At 39.6% G+C, this 24,093-nt stretch overlaps 1 protein-coding gene and 1 long non-coding RNA gene across 6 annotated transcripts in view; both read left to right on the forward strand.

The window, feature by feature from the left end:
* Positions 1-24,093, forward strand: part of elmo1 (engulfment and cell motility 1 (ced-12 homolog, C. elegans)) — a 64,189-nt gene that overhangs the window by 34,616 nt on the left and 5,480 nt on the right. For all 5 annotated transcript variants that reach the window (XM_016669253.1, XM_007547587.2, XM_016669254.1 and 2 more), the window contains 3 exons: positions 18,051-18,214; positions 20,211-20,323; positions 23,270-23,377. In XM_016669253.1, the coding sequence (XP_016524739.1) occupies positions 18,051-18,214; positions 20,211-20,323; positions 23,270-23,377 (385 nt within the window). The remainder of the gene's footprint in view (positions 1-18,050; positions 18,215-20,210; positions 20,324-23,269; positions 23,378-24,093) is intronic.
* LOC107835767 (uncharacterized) lies at positions 7,712-15,874 on the forward strand. Its single transcript, XR_001661588.1, has 2 exons — positions 7,712-7,786; positions 13,915-15,874. It is a non-coding gene; the product is annotated as an uncharacterized LOC107835767 (long non-coding RNA).

Raw genomic sequence — 24,093 nt, forward strand, 5'->3', positions numbered from 1 at the left:
ACAGAGATTGGAAATGTGGAGAGAGAAAGCACCAGAGGAGACGAGGAGGAGGAGGAGGAGGAGGAGGTGGTCCTAACGGGAGAAAGAGGACTGTTTGTGTTGTTGCCTGGATGCGGAGGAGGAGGAGGAGAGGGAAAAGCAAAGGAGGAGAAAGGAGGGAAGAAAAGCTAGGGGAGAGATGGAGAAGATGAGGGAGGAGGGACAGATGGGGCAGTGTGGGCTCGGCCAGGCGTAAGCAGGATAGAGCGGGACCCAGATTACAGCCTTTGTATCAACGCGCGCACACTTATGTGTTGGATTGTAATTTCACTCTGCCTCTAGTTGCATGCATCCACTGTGCACCCCATCGGGGTATTTATCTGTGTTATTATGACGGTGGTGAGGGGGGCGGGGGGGTCGGGCTTTGTTGTTGTCGGTGGGATTACTCCAAATCACCGACACCCACTGTTCGTCAGCAGAGGAATCCAACACCTCTACTTCTGCTCCTCTGGACTCCACACCGCCTCTGGTAGCTTTGGATGAGCTTCAGCCAGTGTTTGAGCCAGAGGGGTTTGACACAGGATTAGAGCAAGGTCTGCTCCAGATTGTAGAGCAGAAGCCTTTGAAATGCTGCCAGCACTGTGTTTTATTTGTTTTAGGGCAAAGCATGGAAATATTGCTCGCGATCTGAGGTGAAAGTGGGAAATAAATAGTTTGACTGAATGAAGATTTATCAGGGGTCAGATAAAGGTTTATGGGTTTTGATGGCTTTCGGTGTGCATGCTGCTTCTGATGTCGCTGAGGTCAACTTTCCTCATGCAAATGAAATATCTGCATGTAAAGAATATTGGTCAGATGACGGAGTGATCAAGCAGAGAAAAGATCCGTCTGTGTGTTGACATTTCTGGTGGATCGGTGATCTGTCCTCTGAGTATCATGTTTCCTTGGAACTATCCAAAGGTTTGTTATTGTTAGCATTTTCTACACACACAATAATCAGGGATATTGGTGACCAATCTGGTCTGTGGCCCATTTCTGATCTCAATTTTTTTTACCTAAAAAAAATAATTTGAAAAAAAATGTAAAGGGCCGTGGCTTACAGTGTTCAGAATATTTCTTATAAGCTTTGTTGGTTTTACTGTTAATTATTTATAAGTATTAAAAACAGAGGCGATGTTGCAGCGTGTGACAGACAGTTACAAAAATCTTGTACTAATTTAAAATATTAAAAAAGAGGAACTAAATCCTCTTAGAATCTACTAAAATCAACTCTGGACCAGTTCTTTTTTTTTTCCAGGTATGAAATGGTGTCCCTTGCAAGATGGCTCTTTTTCAATCTCAGAAAAGTCAACAGAGTTTATGAAATTTATTATTTATAAAATAATCAATTAAATAAGTACAAAATGTGAAAGGAGTAAAATGACCAGAAGCACCTGAGGACTAGTTCTCTGTAGTTTCAGCCTAAGTAAACTACCAGCATGCCTCTGTAGAAAATTCATTTAAAATATTTTTTGTCTTTTCTGGTTCCTGTGGCCAAACACTGTTTTGTTTTGGTTTTTTTCGTCCTTTAACATCTTCCACTCCACAAAGTGTTGTGGTTTCCTCAACCTTGTATTGCTTATTGTCCATTCGGGGTGGAGGGGGGGAAATAACTTGTTTTCAGAGTTTGTGACCGGCCAGTCTCCTGTCAGGGCTGGTCAAGTTGAAAACTGACCGATTTCCTTTGATTCTTCAGCGAATCTCTGTGACATTTAATGATCTTATTTTCACCTGATTTATCCGGGATAATTAAAGACTCATTAGCAATCTCTATCTTTCTCATGTGTGTTTTATGACCTTGATTAAACTCATTCTGAAAGTTTGAATGTAGATATATAGGAAGTGTTTGGGTGTAGTTTACACAAAATTCATGCATTAGGCTACATAGGAGCCAGATACAGGCTCATCTAGCTCACCGTGTCGCCGACTCCTACAAACCTACAAGACGTTTTCATTTATAGAAATGTTAAGCTAAACCTTGGAAGTTTACGCTTTTGTTTTGATGTAACTCTTTTTGATGATTCGGCTCATGAGACATTGAGTAGTTTTAGTTAAATGTATGGCAGAACCTACTGACGTAAACAGAACAGGAGGACTGGGCTCTGCTAAGGTAGCAGATAAAACATGTTTCCAGATTCCAGCTTCATTTTCTTTATTATTATTATTACTCCATAAGAGCAAAAGTAATACATCCAGGGCTTTTTTAAAGTTTTGTTACTCTTTTTTGCCTGCTTTTGTAGTAAGAGTGGCGACAAATGTGGTTGCTAAGCCTTAAGAGCGCCTTCCGCCATGAATCCAAATAAGTGCAAATTACACCCCTGCCTCACTGTCGTCTTTAAACCGTTGTGGACATGAAAAATGCAAAAAGCCTACATCACAGCCAGCCAGCTTGTTGTGATAATGGTTTGGCCTGCATTAGGAGAAACACAAGCTAAATGGAGGCTCTCTGCCCTGCATAAATGACTTGTTGATTTTTTATTTATTTATTTTTTTTCCCATAAGCTCTGGTAAAAGCATAATATAAAATATACTATACTTCTGGCAATAGAAAGTACATTCTACATCAACTTTACATAACGAAATTATGTATTTGTATTTTCTGCCATTAAAATAATAAATTAAATGAATAAAAATAACAAGCTGGGTGTAATGCTACAGAAGAACCCTGCGGTTGCTCGCTCTGTTTATGAGCGTCAATTAAAGCTGGCCTCAGACTGGAGATCTTGAACTTGATCCAAACAGCACTTCAGCTGAACAAACCTAAAAGCCAGAGATAAATAATTAACTTAACTAGCATTTGGTCTTTATGTGTCCATGCTGACGGGAAATAAGAGAGTGAATAAATGTAGAGTGTTGCCTCCTTTCTGCCAGAACGTTACATTTTATGACGCCATGATGAAGAGTACTGACGTTACATTATTCTTTTTTTGGAAATCACAAGATGCTTGGAAGCTGTAAGAGATTAAAGTTGCAGGTCGTGTCAGATCTCAAGATATAAAAAAATAAAAATAAAAATTTTTCTACAACAAGTGAAAAGCGATGTGTTTATTATGAGCCTCAGACTTAAAGATGTGCCTCCACGTTTCCTGTTTCTAGGAAATAAGACAGGAAGTGGTTTTGGAGTTTGGCACTTAACACAAAAAGCCTGATGCAAAAAACAAAAACAAAAAAAAAAACAAAGTAACGAAACGACGAAGTAAATGATTTATTAAAAGAATTTGTCAAACAGTATCAAAGTTTTGAAATATTATATTATCATATGGACAAATGTTTGTGATTAATAACAATAAATATTAAAATGTATTTCTGTAGTAGTGTTTCTTAAGCCTAAATTAAGTTATAAATAATTACCCTTTTTATTTTGGTTTTTAAAAGTACAATTTAAATCGGCAATTCCACTAAAAACAATTCATAGGCTGACCCATAAATACAGCCGTATACCTACATGTATTACATGTGGTACTCTCTTTTTTTTTCTTCTTGGTATTTATTGACATCTATGTTGGTATTTACTGTATAGCTATTAAACAGTTTTTTAAATAAAAATTAGTTGATATTGACAGAGCATTTGACAGAAAATGATTGATTTCTAAGCACTGTGACAGTACAGCGACTGACTATTGGTCCCTGGTGATACTAAAACTAGCATCTGTAGTGCTTCCCATTGGCAGCAAACTAAAGAGCTTTTTCACAATTGTTCATGAATCTGGACCACCTGTGATGGTCTCTACAAACTATACTGAACCGTGATTATTGAAAACGTGTAGACCATTTGTTCTATTTGTAAAAACTCAATAACCAAGAATATCAGTGCGTTTTCATCTACTTATGACTACCATGAAGTTACAATATATGGACCAGTAATAATTGGACTGGGATGTTGGATGATTTGTAAAAACCTTCATTTCATTTGTGATGAGAAAAATATTTAAATTCTTTTTAAAATAAAATGCTGCAAGAACTTCATCTCATTCCTGTATTATGTAGCGTCTCGTCGCAGGAGCTGGGTGTCCTTCAGGGAGGAATAAACTATTTTTCAGTTTTGTTTGTTTTTTTTTGTTTTTTTAAAAAACCTTGATTGAGGTTCAGACTTTGGCCTGACTCTGGTCCTACCTAAAGAGTTGGCTTATATGCGTATTTACATGAAAAGAGGGGTCTTGTGGGATTGGATTAGGTATGATATTAATGAAACGATTGCTTCTCTAAAATATTCATGACCGTTTATCTGAGTTCCAAGGAACAACTTGGGGCAACGGGGATAGTGAGGGACAGTGGGGGACAGTGCTGTCCTGCTTTGAAAGAAACCGTACCTGGCTCACGCTTTGGAAAACCCGCCCCTCTCCCCGCTCCACTTTCTCTCCTGCAATGAGACCTGCTGTTGTCTCATTTCATTACCGGTTTTATGCACCTCACTTCACCAGCGGTCTGTTTCCTATGCTCTTCCCTTTCTGCAGCTTCTTCTTCTACTTTTGTCTCATATTCTCTCTCTCTCTCTCTGTCTTATACTCCTCCTCTTTCTTGTCCCCCTCCTTTTACTCCCCGTCCCACCAGTGTCCTGCACCACCTCCACCACCACCTCTATTGTTGAATTTCAGACAGGCTATTTATATCTTTCTGCTTGGCTGCCTCGCCTCCCACTCTCTTAACAAGGTTTGCTTTATTGTTTTTGCACGTGTGTAAGCACAATCTGAAGATGCGTGCGTGCATGCATGTGTGCTACAATAAATCTTTGAGTATGTCGGTGTGCTTCTGCTTTCCCCACAGTTTGCATGCGAGTGTGTATCAAGAGCAAAGCGTGACTGTTCTTCGTTTTTGCTCTGCTGGGACTTGTGTCAGTGTTTTTTTCTTCTTCTTTTCGGTGCATTACTTTTTCATGATTGTTTGTTTGTGCGCCTAAGGGGGCGATCTTTCATCTCTGAGAGCATTGGCCCACTCACATGGAGAACAGCAAAGCTAAGCTCACTAATCGGACCAGAGAGATCATCCGTCATTAGCATCAAACCATCGGAGCTGTAGGAACGGCGATGCCAGCCCAGCATTTTGTTTTATGGTGAATCAAGATAATTAGGCTCATGAGAAATCAGCAGGGAAATGGACACACAGGCTTCAATTCTTATGCCTTGTGATTCAGTCATTTTTCTTGCTTTTGACTTACTTGCGTGTCTGTGGTTGCAGTATTTAGTCTAGATTGATTCCAAAAGCAACACTCATAAGGTTACCTGAGGTCTTGTTTATCATTGCATATTAATGTGGCACTGCTTAAATCTATAATCAATTTGAATCACGTCAGTAATGATGAGTCTAAGCAAGGGAGACCACCAGATTAGTCCTTTTTATTAGTGGTTATTACCGTTCCTCGGGCAGTAAACAAAATAAAAGCTTGGCAGAGCCAGTCTCAGATAAGCGGTACAACGCAAAATAAGTCATCTTCAAACTTTTTTCACATTTTGACACTTTACAACCACAAGCTTTAATTTCATTTATGTGATAAATCAGTGCAGAGAAGAAAATAATGATCTAAACAGAATCCAAGACAAAGCATAAACAGTCATGCTTTCAGACACTCTCCAACCAATCTGACTGTCGTTGAGCTATTTTGCAAAAAAACCTGGGCAAAAGTCATAAACAAAAATTAAAACCCTACTGCATGCATTACACAATTTAATCTAAAATCCCGTTAAGACGCATTACATTCTGTGGCTGCAATGGGACATAGTATAAGAACGACGCAAGTTCAAATCATTGGTTTGCTCGTGAATAAAAGCAGCGAATAAGACAAGTTCACAGAATAAAAGTTATTTGACCAAATCAGACGAAACACCTTAGTAAGTGTTTGTTTGCTTGATGTAAATATTTTCTACTGAGAATTGGTTTTTGTACGATAAGCTGGTGTAGCTTAATATTTCTTCTGACTGTCTGGAACCAAATTTCCATTTATGATTCATAAATTATGTGTCTTGAACATCTAGGTTTTGGGGGGAGGTTTTTCTTGGTAATTTGCACATTTTCGTCTGAAAGCCTAATAACTGGGCCTAAATGAATGAGTTTTGCATCATTCATGGGGAAGTTGCTTTAGTTTCTCCGAACAGCATTAGCGTGCGTTCCCTGCTGACGATGAGTCCTTGAATAGATGCTTAATCTAAACCAATTTGATCGTCCATCTGGACCAATTAATAATTTTTTTTTTTTTTTTGTAGCATAACTGTAGAAAATGCCTGAAACCCATTCAGTGCTAATTAAGTCAAGGTCGACTCTCAGCTTTTGTTGTTGATTCTCTATGAGATTGCAGTAAGTGCTGCATTCCCAGGTAATTTTTTTTTTCCATCTGATCCTTCACATGGGCTGCACCACACCACATATGGAGCTGCTTTCCTTCTTTTTCTCTCTCAAGAAAAATGCAGCTTCTCTGTCGGCTTGACTTGATCCGTAGTGCTGGAACTCTAAATGAGTGTTATTTGGGATTATAGACAGAACCAGTGAGTTCTAAGTGTATATGTAGCTTGTGGGTTTTCAAGTCTCCTCCAGATGTGAGTATTAAAAAGAAATTACAAGGAATGTCACAGGATCATTAGTCAACCTGTTGTGTTCAGGGTTATGTTGGATTTTCTCCACATTTTATGTATTATAAGAGGACTAATGCTGCTTTATGTGCTTTACATGTGTCAAGATTCTAAGTGTGCAGAGCTATTATTCCTACGGTTCTCTAAATGCCGTCGAATAGAAATTTAAAGCATTCAGTAAAACGCAAGGGGCTTTTAACAGCACTTTAAAGTCACATCCAGCTGTTAACTTGATGGTGTTTTTTTACTTTGAAATGTGCAGATACAATGACTGCGAACTAACTTGAAAGCAGGAGGCAGCAAGAGCATATTTAAAGGTTTAATGGATGGGATTGTTACATTTCCACTTTTCTTCTTGCGAAGAAATATCTTGATTACAAGTTGAATTGGAAGAAGAATTTTATCCATGCAGGAAAACGTTTTGCCCTCTTTATTTTCCCACTTTCACTTTGCTGTCAGTTGAAAAATATATTAGAGTGACGTTGCACTTTTTCTTTGCATTCTTATGGGCATGTCTTCTTTCCCTTGTGCTGCATCCTGCGTGTGTGTCGCCTGCCGTGGTGACGCCCTCCAGTAACCGGGTTCAATTATCGCCAAGTGAGATTGGATACTTGATTGCTTTCTGGGACTCGTCACGAAAGTCATTATTCCATGATTACAGCCTTGTTATTCGCCCCAACAAAGCGTCTCTCCAGGAAGATCTCCAGGATTTCTCCACCAAATGCTTGAGTGGCGTGCTCAGGTTTGACTGACGGCTGCTAAATGATGTCATTAGCGAGCTCTTAGCTAAACGAAGCGGCCGCGCAGCCGATTGGTCCGACGAGAAGTGGACGGTAATTTGTTGCAGCAGAGGGAGCGTGATGGATGGTGCGGAGCGGCTGCAGAAGGTCCTTCCCGCTGGAAGGACGATCTCAGAGGCGCGAGGACGTGATGGACGAGTCGGCGTCTTCGTTACATGTGTTCGGCGGTTCTTGGAATGGCTTTTAATTACTCTGCTGACACTTGCCCTGGTATCTAACTTCCCTTGCGCCTGCGCAGTCGAGGAAAGATAAGAAAACATGAAATGGCAGATATGAAAAAAAAAAAAAAACCACTTGCCAAAAGGTTAAAAGAATAAACAAAGCTTTTATCGGTGGATCTGATGGAACAGGGAGAAGAACACAAGGGCGAAGTGGAAGTTTCTTTGAGCTCACCTTGCTTCTGTCAAGGTGCTCTCTGCTGNGGGCTGGTCAAGTTGAAAACTGACCGATTTCCTTTGATTCTTCAGCGAATCTCTGTGACATTTAATGATCTTATTTTCACCTGATTTATCCGGGATAATTAAAGACTCATTAGCAATCTCTATCTTTCTCATGTGTGTTTTATGACCTTGATTAAACTCATTCTGAAAGTTTGAATGTAGATATATAGGAAGTGTTTGGGTGTAGTTTACACAAAATTCATGCATTAGGCTACATAGGAGCCAGATACAGGCTCATCTAGCTCACCGTGTCGCCGACTCCTACAAACCTACAAGACGTTTTCATTTATAGAAATGTTAAGCTAAACCTTGGAAGTTTACGCTTTTGTTTTGATGTAACTCTTTTTGATGATTCGGCTCATGAGACATTGAGTAGTTTTAGTTAAATGTATGGCAGAACCTTCTGACGTAAACAGAACAGGAGGACTGGGCTCTGCTAAGGTAGCAGATAAAACATGTTTCCAGATTCCAGCTTCATTTTCTTTATTATTATTATTACTCCATAAGAGCAAAAGTAATACATCCAGGGCTTTTTTAAAGTTTTGTTACTCTTTTTTGCCTGCTTTTGTAGTAAGAGTGGCAACAAATGTGGTTGCTAAGCCTTAAGAGCGCCTTCCGCCATGAATCCAAATAAGTGCAAATTACACCCCTGCCTCACTGTCGTCTTTAAACCGTTGTGGACATGAAAAATGCAAAAAGCCTACATCACAGCCAGCCAGCTTGTTGTGATAATGGTTTGGCCTGCATTAGGAGAAACACAAGCTAAATGGAGGCTCTCTGCCCTGCATAAATGACTTGTTGATTTTTTATTTATTTATTTTTTTTCCCATAAGCTCTGGTAAAAGCATAATATAAAATATACTATACTTCTGGCAATAGAAAGTACATTCTACAACTTTACATAACGAAATTATGTATTTGTATTTTCTGCCATTAAAATAATAAATTAAATAAATAAAAATAACAAGCTGGGTGTAATGCTACAGAAGAACCCTGCGGTTGCTCGCTCTGTTTATGAGCGTCAATTAAAGTTGGCCTCAGACTGGAGATCTTGAACTTGATCCAAACAGCACTTCAGCTGAACAAACCTAAAAGCCAGAGATAAATAATTAACTTAACTAGCATTTGGTCTTTATGTGTCCATGCTGACGGGAAATAAGAGAGTGAATAAATGTAGAGTGTTGCCTCCTTTCTGCCAGAACGTTACATTTTATGACGCCATGATGAAGAGTACTGACGTTACATTATTCTTTTTTTGGAAATCACAAGATGCTTGGAAGCTGTAAGAGATTAAAGTTGCAGGTCGTGTCAGATCTCAAGATATAAAAAAATAAAAATAAAAATTTTTCTACAACAAGTGAAAAGCGATGTGTTTATTATGAGCCTCAGACTTAAAGATGTGCCTCCACGTTTCCTGTTTCTAGGAAATAAGACAGGAAGTGGTTTTGGAGTTTGGCACTTAACACAAAAAGCCTGATGCAAAAAACAAAAACAAAAAAAAAAACAAAGTAACGAAACGACGAAGTAAATGATTTATTAAAAGAATTTGTCAAACAGTATCAAAGTTTTGAAATATTATATTATCATATGGACAAATGTTTGTGATTAATAACAATAAATATTAAAATGTATTTCTGTAGTAGTGTTTCTTAAGCCTAAATTAAGTTATAAATAATTACCCTTTTTATTTTGGTTTTTAAAAGTACAATTTAAATCGGCAATTCCACTAAAAACAATTCATAGACTGACCCATAAATACAGCCGTATACCTACATGTATTACATGTGGTACTCTCTTTTTTTTTCTTCTTGGTATTTATTGACATCTATGTTGGTATTTACTGTATAGCTATTAAACAGTTTTTTAAATAAAAATTAGTCGATATTGACGGAGCATTTGACAGAAAATGATTGATTTCTAAGCACTGTGACAGTACAGCGACTGACTATTGGTCCCTGGTGATACTAAAACTAGCATCTGTAGTGCTTCCCATTGGCAGCAAACTAAAGAGCTTTTTCACAATTGTTCATGAATCTGGACCACCTGTGATGGTCTCTACAAACTATACTGAACCGTGATTATTGAAAACGTGTAGACCATTTGTTCTATTTGTAAAAACTCAATAACCAAGAATATCAGTGCGTTTTCATCTACTTATGACTACCATGAAGTTACAATATATGGACCAGTAATAATTGGACTGGGATGTTGGATGATTTGTAAAAACCTTCATTTCATTTGTGATGAGAAAAATATTTAAATTCTTTTTAAAATAAAATGCTGCAAGAACTTCATCTCATTCCTGTATTATGTAGCGTCTCGTCGCAGGAGCTGGGTGTCCTTCAGGGAGGAATAAACTATTTTTCAGTTTTGTTTGTTTTTTTTTGTTTTTTTAAAAAACCTTGATTGAGGTTCAGACTTTGGCCTGACTCTGGTCCTACCTAAAGAGTTGGCTTATATGCGTATTTACATGAAAAGAGGGGTCTTGTGGGATTGGATTAGGTATGATATTAATGAAACGATTGCTTCTCTAAAATATTCATGACCGTTTATCTGAGTTCCAAGGAACAACTTGGGGCAACGGGGATAGTGAGGGACAGTGGGGGACAGTGCTGTCCTGCTTTGAAAGAAACCGTACCTGGCTCACGCTTTGGAAAACCCGCCCCTCTCCCCGCTCCACTTTCTCTCCTGCAATGAGACCTGCTGTTGTCTCATTTCATTACCGGTTTTATGCACCTCACTTCACCAGCGGTCTGTTTCCTATGCTCTTCCCTTTCTGCAGCTTCTTCTTCTACTTTTGTCTCATATTCTCTCTCTCTCTCTCTGTCTTATACTCCTCCTCTTTCTTGTCCCCCTCCTTTTACTCCCCGTCCCACCAGTGTCCTGCACCACCTCCACCACCACCTCTATTGTTGAATTTCAGACAGGCTATTTATATCTTTCTGCTTGGCTGCCTCGCCTCCCACTCTCTTAACAAGGTTTGCTTTATTGTTTTTGCACGTGTGTAAGCACAATCTGAAGATGCGTGCGTGCATGCATGTGTGCTACAATAAATCTTTGAGTATGTCGGTGTGCTTCTGCTTTCCCCACAGTTTGCATGCGAGTGTGTATCAAGAGCAAAGCGTGACTGTTCTTCGTTTTTGCTCTGCTGGGACTTGTGTCAGTGTTTTTTTCTTCTTCTTTTCGGTGCATTACTTTTTCATGATTGTTTGTTTGTGCGCCTAAGGGGGCGATCTTTCATCTCTGAGAGCATTGGCCCACTCACATGGAGAACAGCAAAGCTAAGCTCACTAATCGGACCAGAGAGATCATCCGTCATTAGCATCAAACCATCGGAGCTGTAGGAACGGCGATGCCAGCCCAGCATTTTGTTTTATGGTGAATCAAGATAATTAGGCTCATGAGAAATCAGCAGGGAAATGGACACACAGGCTTCAATTCTTATGCCTTGTGATTCAGTCATTTTTCTTGCTTTTGACTTACTTGCGTGTCTGTGGTTGCAGTATTTAGTCTAGATTGATTCCAAAAGCAACACTCATAAGGTTACCTGAGGTCTTGTTTATCATTGCATATTAATGTGGCACTGCTTAAATCTATAATCAATTTGAATCACGTCAGTAATGATGAGTCTAAGCAAGGGAGACCACCAGATTAGTCCTTTTTATTAGTGGTTATTACCGTTCCTCGGGCAGTAAACAAAATAAAAGCTTGGCAGAGCCAGTCTCAGATAAGCGGTACAACGCAAAATAAGTCATCTTCAAACTTTTTTCACATTTTGACACTTTACAACCACAAGCTTTAATTTCATTTATGTGATAAATCAGTGCAGAGAAGAAAATAATGATCTAAACAGAATCCAAGACAAAGCATAAACAGTCATGCTTTCAGACACTCTCCAACCAATCTGACTGTCGTTGAGCTATTTTGCAAAAAAACCTGGGCAAAAGTCATAAACAAAAATTAAAACCCTACTGCATGCATTACACAATTTAATCTAAAATCCCGTTAAGACGCATTACATTCTGTGGCTGCAATGGGACATAGTATAAGAACGACGCAAGTTCAAATCATTGGTTTGCTCGTGAATAAAAGCAGCGAATAAGACAAGTTCACAGAATAAAAGTTATTTGACCAAATCAGACGAAACACCTTAGTAAGTGTTTGTTTGCTTGATGTAAATATTTTCTACTGAGAATTGGTTTTTGTACGATAAGCTGGTGTAGCTTAATATTTCTTCTGACTGTCTGGAACCAAATTTCCATTTATGATTCATAAATTATGTGTCTTGAACATCTAGGTTTTGGGGGGAGGTTTTTCTTGGTAATTTGCACATTTTCGTCTGAAAGCCTAATAACTGGGCCTAAATGAATGAGTTTTGCATCATTCATGGGGAAGTTGCTTTAGTTTCTCCGAACAGCATTAGCGTGCGTGCCCTGCTGACGATGAGTCCTTGAATAGATGCTTAATCTAAACCAATTTGATCGTCCATCTGGACCAATTAATAATTTTTTTTTTTTTTTTGTAGCATAACTGTAGAAAATGCCTGAAACCCATTCAGTGCTAATTAAGTCAAGGTCGACTCTCAGCTTTTGTTGTTGATTCTCTATGAGATTGCAGTAAGTGCTGCATTCCCAGGTAATTTTTTTTTTCCATCTGATCCTTCACATGGGCTGCACCACACCACATATGGAGCTGCTTTCCTTCTTTTTCTCTCTCAAGAAAAATGCAGCTTCTCTGTCGGCTTGACTTGATCCGTAGTGCTGGAACTCTAAATGAGTGTTATTTGGGATTATAGACAGAACCAGTGAGTTCTAAGTGTATATATAGCTTGTGGGTTTTCAAGTCTGCTCCAGATGTGAGTATTAAAAAGAAATTACAAGGAATGTCACAGGATCATTAGTCAACCTGTTGTGTTCAGGGTTATGTTGGATTTTCTCCACATTTTATGTATTATAAGAGGACTAATGCTGCTTTATGTGCTTTACATGTGTCAAGATTCTAAGTGTGCAGAGCTATTATTCCTACGGTTCTCTAAATGCCGTCGAATAGAAATTTAAAGCATTCAGTAAAACGCAAGGGGCTTTTAACAGCACTTTAAAGTCACATCCAGCTGTTAACTTGATGGGTTTTTTTTTACTTTTAAATGTGCAGATACAATGACTGCGAACTAACTTGAAAGCAGGAGGCAGCAAGAGCATATTTAAAGGTTTAATGGATGGGATTGTTACATTTCCACTTTTCTTCTTGCGAAGAAATATCTTGATTACAAGTTGAATTGGAAGAAGAATTTTATCCATGCAGGAAAACGTTTTGCCCTCTTTATTTTCCCACTTTCACTTTGCGGTCAGTTGAAAAATATATTAGAGTGACGTTGCACTTTTTCTTTGCATTCTTATGGGCATGTCTTCTTTCCCTCGTGCTGCATCCTGTGTGTGTGTCGCCTGCCGTGGTGACGCCCTCCAGTAACCGGGTTCAATTATCGCCAAGTGAGATTGGATACTTGATTGCTTTCTGGGACTCGTCACGAAAGTCATTATTCCATGATTACAGCCTTGTTATTCGCCCCAACAAAGCGTCTCTCCAGGAAGATCTCCAGGATTTCTCCACCAAATGCTTGAGTGGCGTGCTCAGGTTTGACTGACGGCTGCTAAATGATGTCATTAGCGAGCTCTTAGCTAAACGAAGCGGCCGCGCAGCCGATTGGTCCGACGAGAAGTGGACGGTAATTTGTTGCAGCAGAGGGAGCGTGATGGATGGTGCGGAGCGGCTGCAGAAGGTCCTTCCCGCTGGAAGGACGATCTCAGAGGCGCGAGGACGTGATGGACGAGTCGCCGTCTTCGTTACATGTGTTCGGCGGTTCTTGGAATGGCTTTTAATTACTCTGCTGACACTTGCCCTGGTATCTAACTTCCCTTGCGCCTGCGCAGTCGAGGAAAGATAAGAAAACATGAAATGGCAGATATGAAAAAAAAAAAGAACCATTTGCCAAAAGGTTAAAAGAATAAACAAAGCTTTTATCGGTGGATCTGACGGAACAGGGAGAAGAACACAAGGGCGAAGTGGAAGTTTCTTTGAGCTCACCTTGCTTCTGTCAAGGTGCTCTCTGCTGATGGAGGGTACAGATAAAATATTCATAATGCATTCCCGGCCCGGTGACAAAGGACCATGTGTTCTTATTAAATGTGATGAATATTCGCTGTGTTAATTAGGATGAGAGCAGCCACATGGGCCTGCAGAATTGTTTTCCTGTCGGAGACATGGCTGCAAACAAGGCATATTAATGACGTCTCTCCAGGGATGACGGCTGGAAAACCAGGTTGGCTAAAAAGCACGGTGATGCTTTAGGATACAGTTTCTCTCCACCCCCCTTTTTTTTTAAATAAAATCTTAGGCATTGCAGTTGTTATCTTCTCTTAATTACAGTGTGATATTTTGTTTCTTGTATTGTGTTTTTTTTAATATATGGTCACTGATTAACGTCCTCAGAATAATAATCCATTTTGGCACTTAATGGGATTCATTTTGTACGTAATTATCAGAGTGCTTTGATTTATAATTCTAAAGTCGTGATTGAGAGTAAAGATCACTCTTCTTTGCATGGCTTCATTTACCTAACAGTTCATTTTTTCCCCTTAAACAGATGGATAGAGGGAGAAATTTATGCCAAAAAAGCAAATGAAAAAAATACACCGACACCACAGGCTCGGATTTTATGTTCTCGACCGAAAGAAAGAAAAACGCAGGTTCTCTTATCACTGGCATTTACTGTTTGTTTTGGATTTTATGCTGGACCTCATCCTAAGAGTGTTAATGAGTGGCTCTTAAAAGTTCATATTCTCATCACGATCGCAACCACCAAAACTGATCCCAATCAATGTTTTTTTTTTTTTTTTAAGAATTGTTTAAAAAAAAAAAATGTCATCTGTTTGTGTGCAAAACAGATGGAAACATACCCTGAAAAAAAAAAACTGTCAAAATGTGACAAAATGTGAAAAAGTAGCGAAGTGATTTGGCTACTTTAGTGAGGCACAATGGCACAATTTTAATTAAATCAGGTGGAATAAACTCGGTTTTTTATTCTGAATATGAGAATTGAATAAAACATTAAGCAACATTTGAAGTGACGCACAGACTTCAGAGACGCTGAAGTCCTCCTCCTGTCTCATTAAATGTGCAGCAGGATTCTTTCCCAAGTCTTGCTTGAGGGAGAAGGGCATGAAATTTTCTTTTATCTCTGCAAAAAAAAACCGTCCGTGTCAGGGAGCCATTATTTAATTTTTAATTCCATTAGCATCATTTTGAAAATGATGTTGGTTAAGGTTAAGCTCAGCACACAGCGGCTTTGTCTCAACCTTGTCTGCCCTGTCAAAGGGTATTTTACGGCTTGGCTTTGCAGTGCCACAGATGTTTTGCATCAGCTTCAGTAACAGATTTAATGCCACACCGGAGAGGGAAGACGTGGTTATGTAGCCCGATTTTTTTTTTGTGTGTGTGTGTGTGTGTAAATCAATCCAAAAACGAAATTATTAAATGTGGTTGGCGTCGACAGTGGAGTTTGCAGGTTCAATGTGATGTCACGTTGAGACTTGTGGCTAAAATTAGTGGCTCCTCTCGTTGCTTAGTCGTAGAGATGTGTTCTGATCCGTTGATTAAAGTTTAATTAGCGACAAGTTCAGGCTAAAAGCTTCCCACCAGCATTTTAACAGCGGACTTTAGTGGACGCCGAATAACAAATTGAGTTGGCTTCTTTGTCTGTCCATATTGATTTGCAGCTTCATCTTCAGAGGCAGGACTTTGAGTCCAGATCTCGTCTTTATGCACACAGAGTCCTGATGACAATCAAGGAAGATTACACTCATATTAGTGGCCTAAAATCTTTCAGTTTTTGTTTGTTTGTTTTTTCTTGCTTGATTCAGGCTTATGCTTCACATGCATTTCCAGAGGCTCAAATTTTCTATTTTTGATGGCTTTATCACTGGCTCTGTCTGAGTGGTGAGAGTCCAAAGTTTCCTCCAAATGATGACTAATCGCCTTGCAGCAAAAAAAAAAAAAAAAAGACAAGCAATGAGAACAATATCGCATAGGACTTGTTTGGGATTTTTGACGGGTTTAAGCCTCGTCGTTAAACTTGAGTACCCAGACCAGACCTAGCAGATTAGTGCATCACAGAAGAACATAGCAGTTATAGAGCGGAAAGGTTGTCATCCCTGCTGAGCATGTTCACATTTTCTCATTAGAATAACGAATTCCAGTGTATTTTATGTGCACAAACAACAGAATGTGCAGCATAATTGAGAAAAAAAATGACGCCGGGTTTTCAGATCTTCTGAACATTAAAAACTCAAAAAAAATAAAATGTGTTATGCATTTCTGTTCAGCCCCGGTCAGCTTGATACCCCTAAATAAAGTCCACTGCAACCAACTTAATGAATCTGGAAGTCATTAAGTTTTAAACCGACTCCACCCAAGTTGAATTTAATTACAGTATCAGTCCAGTGGAGATTCGTCTTCAGCAGCATCATGAAGACCAAGAAACAAACGAGACGCAAAAATATTAATGCTGCACATCATTTTGAGCATGTAATGATGCTGCGACTGTAGTGTTTACAGAATACAGAAGGAAAATCAGTTTTCTTTCCTGTCACTTGAAAGGGATTTTATCCAGTGATGCCTCTGCTGCAGGCCCAGCAGCAGCAGCAGAGGCTAACAATGTTGATCCATTTTCATAGCTGCGTGTCACATCTGATTCCCCATCATCTGTAACATATAGAGCAACCATTCTTGGCTACAGAAATGTTTGTTTTATTAAAGCCACCAAGCTTTTACTGAGCTCTAGAGTTCAACACAACCTAAGAAACTCATGTTGAGAGTGAACTCCACACGGGGACAGGCGTTCTCTGTCAAAACCCTTTTGTTTGCTTGCTGAATGATTTCAGAAAAAGAAAAAGAGAAAAAAAATGGGCCTTTGGGTTATGTTATTGTTCAAATCATAATTATGCAGAATTCAAATTACTTGTTAGAGCGCAAAGCTAAATGAAAGGAGCTGCTTTTGAATATTTTAGCTTTCAACTCTGAGTGCATATGCAGAATAACGAAGAGGCTTTTATGCTATAAAACAAAAAATCAAGCTTTAATAATGGTGTTAAAATAAGCCCAGTTCTGCCAAACTGCTGAAAATGTAATTTCCTTATGTTGTAATAAGCTCAAAACCTCCCATAACAGTAGTCAGACTTACTGTCACTTTGTGCAGTAAAGTCACTTTCATAGGTGTCACTCAAGTTGCAGAATGATCACCCGGGAGGCTGGAGCACCCTGATCGTCGCTCCCGCCTTCTGAATATACAGGCAATTAACAATCCGAAACATTTTTGTCAACCCCTGCCGACTTTAACATTTATTCAGATTTAAAGTCGGACACAGAGGTAAACAAAATGTTTTTTTTTTGTTGTTTTTTTTTTTTATTCAATGTATGTATCTGGTTTTATGCATCAGTGGGAGATCTGAACCATAAAAAAGTGACAGCCACAAATGCCGCTGTTCATCCTTTATGCGAGAACCTGGTAACCCAAAACCACAAAGAATTAAACTCTCTGCTGCACAGAAAGGTTTTACAGTTCTGAGTGTTTTTGCTCGTCAATTTTTTTTTATAAATATATATTTGTTTTAATGGACATAAATCATTCCTTGGAAGTTGTTGTTATAATTCTCACCCAAATTGTCCGTGAGAGCAGATGAAAAAAAAAAAAAACATCATTAACAAATGACAAGGACAAACAGACACACAGGATGGTTTATTCAAATGCCATCTGGTCTGAGCTGCTTATGAATATGCCGGTGTTCAACGGCACACCGCGTAGTTAGATGTATGCAAGGTAATTGAAAAATATTTCTCTTTAGTCCTGGTGGCTAATTTTTTTTTTCCCCCATTGCGATCTGAAGAAAACTGTTTGAGTGAATTCACACATGTACTCGGTGCTATTTGAAAAAAAAATGTTTCTGGCCAGACGCGAACAGGATGATGAAACAAAAAGTATCGGCTTCTTTTGCTCAGTTCCTTTCATTTTTAGTCGGATTAGACAGAAACCCCGCGGAAATAAAAACGCGTCGTTGATATTGTTGGAAAAGTTCCTATGCTTTGGTGAACTCTAAAATCAAGAAGCAAAGTTATCCCCCAGAAAGGCATTTGGCGACTTTCTTCGTCTCACCTGTCTCTCCTCCTCTGCCTCTTTCCAGGTAATGCAGGTGGTGAGAGAGCAGATCATGCGAGCGCTCTCTGTGAAGCCTAATTCCTTGGACCAGTTCAAGAGTCGCCTGCAGAACCTGAGCTACACAGAGATCCTGAAGATACGTCAGTCCGAGAGGATGAATCAGGAAGATTTCCAGTCCCGGCCCATCTTGTAAGTCTAAAAGGGGGAAAAGGGTCAATTCCACTTTTTTTTTTTGTTTTTTGTTTTTTTTCTTGCCAGATTGTAAAATCTTTCTAGTAAAAATTAATTTAATGCCGTTTCGAGTGAACGGTATAGACTTGGAGTATCTGCCGAATCCTATTGGTATTAACTGTTGCAGTCCATTTTTAAACATAACTCAATAGGTATTTGAACCAAAATAGTGCAAATATTCAAATCACCATAATCCTTAATGTCTCTGGAATAGCTTTTCCATTTTCTTTACATTTTTCATCTAAATGCCAAGCAAATGGCCTAAAACAGGCTGCACCAACTTGCTCTTTTTTTTTTTCTTTTTTTTTTTGATGAATCTCTGCATTAAATTCTAAGTATCTGCAGGCGGCCTTCTTAGTCTGCGCTCAATTAATGGCCCTCTCAGAGAGCCCATGTATCATTAATCCACGTTCTGTATCGGAGAGCATTGTTCTGTCCTTGTTTTTAATGGAGTAGGTAGCAGTTTTGAGAAATCGTTGCGCTGAGAGAACTCGTCTCTGTCAGCGGTAATCAATGCTGCGCTAAGGGCTCATTGAATCGCCGTTGGGAGGGGAGAGTCCAAAACCTTCACAGACGCCTAATCCCACCGGACACAACGGCACACGAAGGAAATCAGAGAAAATCAGAACGAACTGAAATATTTACTTTAAAAAAAAAAAAAAGCATTTTTATTTGTTCTTTCATTCCTTCTCTTTTGCTGCTTAATTCATCTATGAATGTCCTCTCCAGTCGAACTAATCAATGTTTTACAGATGCTTCATGATAGGTACTCCACAATCCCTGACGGTTTTTGCCTCATTTCTTTATTCCATCACCTTGCCAGGTGCCTTTCCTTTGTTCTGCCCCTGCGATCCGGTGCCGCGAGATTTTCCGCATTCACTTGAATTAGTCTATTTAAACTGAACCTGTAATAAGACAAAGTGGACGAGGCGTTCAGAGGTTTGTGGCGGCAGCAGAAAAGTGCCGCAGGAGAGATAATATTCACCTTGTTCACTAAAACCTTCAAGATTTCTGACCACAGATCCACATCTTGAGTGGGACGGTCAACGAACCAAACAAAGTAAAGGTGATGAAGAAGAAAGTTGAAATGATGAATGAAGGGTGCAGAAAAACAGAGATGCGCTCATCAAGATGTTCTTGCCGATAATCTGATTTGGTTAAAAACCCCGACCTGCTGATACTGATGGATATTGATTCTTCAAAGGGATGGAACAAAATTCCCAGTTGATTGACAGCCTGGACCAACATCCAATATCGGGTATTAGGAATGCTGTTGTCTTTTTAAATAGCTTCTCGCTCGTTTTGCGTTGCCTCGGATTTCATTTGAGCAGCTCACACACACTGAAAGAAATCTTATCTTTGAGTTGGAAAAAGGTAAGAGCTTGGGGCTGGTCAAATGTAAAATTGGCCAAATTGCGTCACCAAGCAATTACTCCGTGAATCGTTTTATTATTCTTACACTTTTTTTGCATAAAATTTGCTTCGGATCTCGTCCAGATCTTGGATTGTTCCTCCTCCCTTCAGGCAGAAGGTCGTGCTGCTTCTGAGCTCATAAATCAATGCTGAGAATCAACTTCTCGACTTGGCTTGTGCATCTCATGAACTGAGCCCTCATAGTGCGTCTTTGATTTTTCTGTGTTCGTGCTTACATAAACATTGTTTTTTTTTATTGTTGTAAATTTTAACTTCTCTCTGTAAACTGCTTTGGTCTCATTGATTTATTGCTGGTTTTTCCTCTGTGTCTCAGACTTGCCAAATTACAAACACTGGGATTGATTGTGCACGTGTACTTAATGTCTTTTAACACACTGATTATTTAGGAGATGTTTTTTTTTTTGTTGGTTTTTTTTAGATGGCTAATTTAATCTTCTAGATACACTTTGCAGTTCAGGGCCACTTTTAACAGACTGCAGATAATTCCACAAATGAGTAATCGGTGTTTATTTTCCCACAGGGAGCTGAGAGAAAAGATCCAGCCAGAGATCATGGAGCTGATCAAACAGCAGAGGCTCAACCGTTTGTGCGAGGGGACCTGCTTTAGGAAAATCAGCAGTCGCAGGAGGCAAGGTGAGGCGCTCTGGACCCACACGTGGTTTTTAATTCACACTCCTCCATCCGCAAGGACTCCTTCTTCTGATTTCTTCCTCATATCCCTCCTTTTGATCTTCGTCATCGTCTCCTCGGTCCCTTTTCTTTGTGAAAACCAGGCACGACACATTTCATCAGCGGGGATCTTTGAGCCTCTGGACTGCTGCGAATCTGCACTCTTGATCACTTGCACAAATCCTCTGGCGCTCTCTCTCAACCTTTGAAGTCGAGAGACACGCAGTGGCACAGGGTGTCTTTTAAGGCATAAAAAATGCATCGCGAGTCTTTTCAAAAGTGCATGCGCGACATCTTTCCTACTCCCATTTGCCCTTCGACACACCTCCGCGGCATGCAAACATAGCTAGAGTTGGGTTCATCCGAAGGCGCTAAAAACAAACGTTTTATAAAGTGAAAACATGGAAGATCAGCGTAGTGATTTAACTGCAGATTCTGCAGCTGTAATAGCACTACTTTTCCTCAGTGATGGAAAATAAGAATGAACCACCAAGAATGTACACGTCTGCTCAGGTCAGAGTGCGTTAAAATCATCCAGTCTGACATTTTATATTCAATCTAAAAATACAACAACCGTTGCCATAACCCCTCCAACTTCTGCTCTCTCAAATAACATGTTTTTTTTTTGTTTGTTAGTTTGTTTTTTTCGTTTTTCTTTTTGGAGGTGTTGTGATGGTCTCTCTGAGTGAGTTCATTTCAGCACTTTACATCCTCATTAGGATTTGTCTGGTCAGGTGTCATCTGGCCATAAGAGCAGGATTACATAATCATAAACTTCAAAGGAAGACAAAAGATGGCAAATCAGATTTGAGAGAGGATCCTGCATTAACGATCAGCTGTGATGTAAAACCCTCGCCGTCTTTGGTGCTGATATTCGGTGATGGGGGTTTTTCTTCTCTGTTTTATTACCCTTTCATGGTTCTTATCTCCGTGAGGGAATCCAAATCTCACCTTGAAGTGTTTTGTGCAAAAAGGTTTGGAGCGGCTGTCGTTATTGCGTCCCACCTTTAAGCCACAGAACCCACTCATCCTTACATGAGTCAAACTTTACGCCACCGTCGATACCTCGCCTCGCGGCTCAGAGGCATAACAGATTATCTTTAACCCTGAATGTATTTATTGCAGCTTGGTTTGACTTCCTCTCTTAGATTACCACTTATCCCGCTCCTCCGGAGCGTTGATATCTCGGTTCTGTTTTAAGTGCTTTGCTTTTGGGTGAATCTGCTCAGCCTTCAAATTACTCCTCTCCTCTATCTGTCCTCCAACGACATGCACATATCCGTCTTTCCTCTCCTCTCTGAGCCTTTGTTCTCATGCCAGCTGAGCATGTGTGTAAATTTGGACTGCACTTTTTTTAGATGCCTTAAGTAAGCTGAATGACGATTAACAGTTTGTTACATCTCTATTTTGTTTCTTTGCCGTTTTAAACCTGCCGCGGCTTCTTCTCATCTCACTGTTTAAAAATCCTCCATCCTGATCAGATGTATCCATAGCATTAAATATTAATTCACCTCAACTCCACTGTTGAATTATTCCCCTCTCTATCCTGTGCTGTCCATTTAAAACAAATATTTCTCTCGGAAAGCTTCTGTTCTTGAAGCGCACGAGGGGGGAGAAGGGGAAGTGCAGCGTCTCTCCAGCCTCCTGAGAGCGGTTTTATAGCTGGTAGCTGTATTTTCATCTCACCGAGGTGTACTTTATGAAAGGAAGAAAGTCTTGGCCAGAACTTTTTTTGAATCTTATCTTTCATGGCTGCATGTTGTTGAATCAGTCGAAGCCAAGAGGTGAGAGAGTTCGCGCTCCTGAGCGCAGACACCTGCAGGCGCACCGATCCATCAGCCTGACGGCGAAGCCGAACAGTCGATCTCGTCTCCTCGCTTCGCAGTAACCAAACGGATCTTTTTTCTTTCTTTTTTTTTTTTTTATCAATCTGCTCCCTGTGGATCGGTACCAGTCCACACCCGCCTGGAACCAGCCGGCTTGTTTTCAGCAATTAGGATATGGCAACTGTTCACACTCCAGCCAGAGCGTTGCTGTGTGTGTGCGTGTGTGTTTGTGTGTGCGTGTGTGTTTGTGTGTGTGTGTCCGCTCGCTGCCAGCGACAGTAAGCTTGATGCCCACTTTGGCAGAAAAAGATAAACTAAAAGAATATCGGACTTGCTGCAGAGTGGTGGAGAATTGCATCAAGCAACACTATGTAGAGTATAGGCCCCGATTCTTTAGTCTTAAAACCACTTTAGCTTCACTGTTTATCAACTTTGCATTCATTAAAATGTAGTCTGTGCCGGCGGATTTCCTTTTTTTTTTTTTTTTTTTAAATAGGATTTTCTTCTTACCCACCGCTTTTCTAATATTTTTCAGTTTCATCATCCGGTTGCGTTTGCGTGAAGCTGCTGCTTCTCTGTGAAATTAATCTATGTTTAAAGCAGGATATTGTCACAGCAATTTAGCCATGTATCTGCTTGTAAACCCTCTCAATTATTAATAGGGGAAAAACACCGAATCACATTTTCCTGCATGAAAATGTAACCGTTTTTTTCCTGCTGCCAGGGCAGACGTTCCCGTTATTAATCTGATTCATCCTTGAATTTAGCCTCTTCAGGTTTCTCTGAGATTTTTTTTTTCTTTTTTTAACCCTTGTCATTGGTTGACTTGAGGTTACCGGATATTGCTGCTGATTTTGGTGAAAACCGACTGTCTGTCGTCATGATCCCTCCCTTGTGGAGAAGATCTTCACCCGTCTGCGGGTTTTCCTCAAGGCTGTCTTTTGGCTCTGATCTTTTTTTTTTTCTTTTTTTTTTTTTTCTTTTTGTCAGCTAATTTTCTCTCTCCTCTTGATGACTCATGCTTTTTGCCAGCTGCTGTTTATTTCATAACTCGTCTAAATCCATCTCTTGTTGATTCTTCCAGATAAGTTCTGGTACTGCCGGCTGTCTCCGAATCATAAAGTCCTGCACTATGGAGATCTTGAGGAGAGCCCCCAGGGAGAAGTCCCCCATGACTCCTTACAGGACAAATGTGAGTATCCATCAAATTTAGCTGAAGGTTTAATTAACAGGTTTCCAAACTGTTTCCTGTCAATGCTATTTGAGTAGTTATAATTAAAGGATTGCTTTTTTTTGCACAAATAACACTAGAAACCTGTCATTCTGGTTCATTTGTCAATAATAATAAAACCAAAGTGTTTACTTCGAAAACAGGACTTCAATACTTTATTTTTTTTTTAAGTTGCACTAATTGCAGCTCTGATCTTTTTAGCATGCCTTGCATTGAAAGCTGTAATCACAGGATTCCAGGGCATTCTGGGAAAAATGTGACATTTGATCAGAACATTTTCTGATGAGCATTACAACGAGCATAAAACTGTATTATCCATAATCAAAATCATAATAAGCGGTGTTGATTCAGACTTGGTTACATAAAACACACCATGGCACAGCAGGTTGCAGGTACGGCCAACAATTCATGTGAAAATGCCTAATTTGAAACTCCAAGTATTGGATCAGGATAAAACTATTTAAACATTGAGAGGTCAGAATAAAGTAGAAGCTGCATTTTCTGATTTAGTTTCTTCGCTGTGATTATTTTTTTGTTTATTTTTAAGAATCTTTGCTAGAAATATTTATTAAGCATTAAATACATATCCACACTAGATTTAAGATTTTTTTAATGTATAAATAAAAAAAAAAAAAAAATTCCCCTCTCACCCTCCGTGGGTGGTCTCTTTCATCCTC

Source organism: Poecilia formosa, unplaced genomic scaffold (genome assembly GCF_000485575.1).
Source record: "Poecilia formosa unplaced genomic scaffold, Poecilia_formosa-5.1.2 Scaffold21, whole genome shotgun sequence".
In the NCBI taxonomy this organism is placed as follows: domain Eukaryota; kingdom Metazoa; phylum Chordata; class Actinopteri; order Cyprinodontiformes; family Poeciliidae; genus Poecilia; species Poecilia formosa.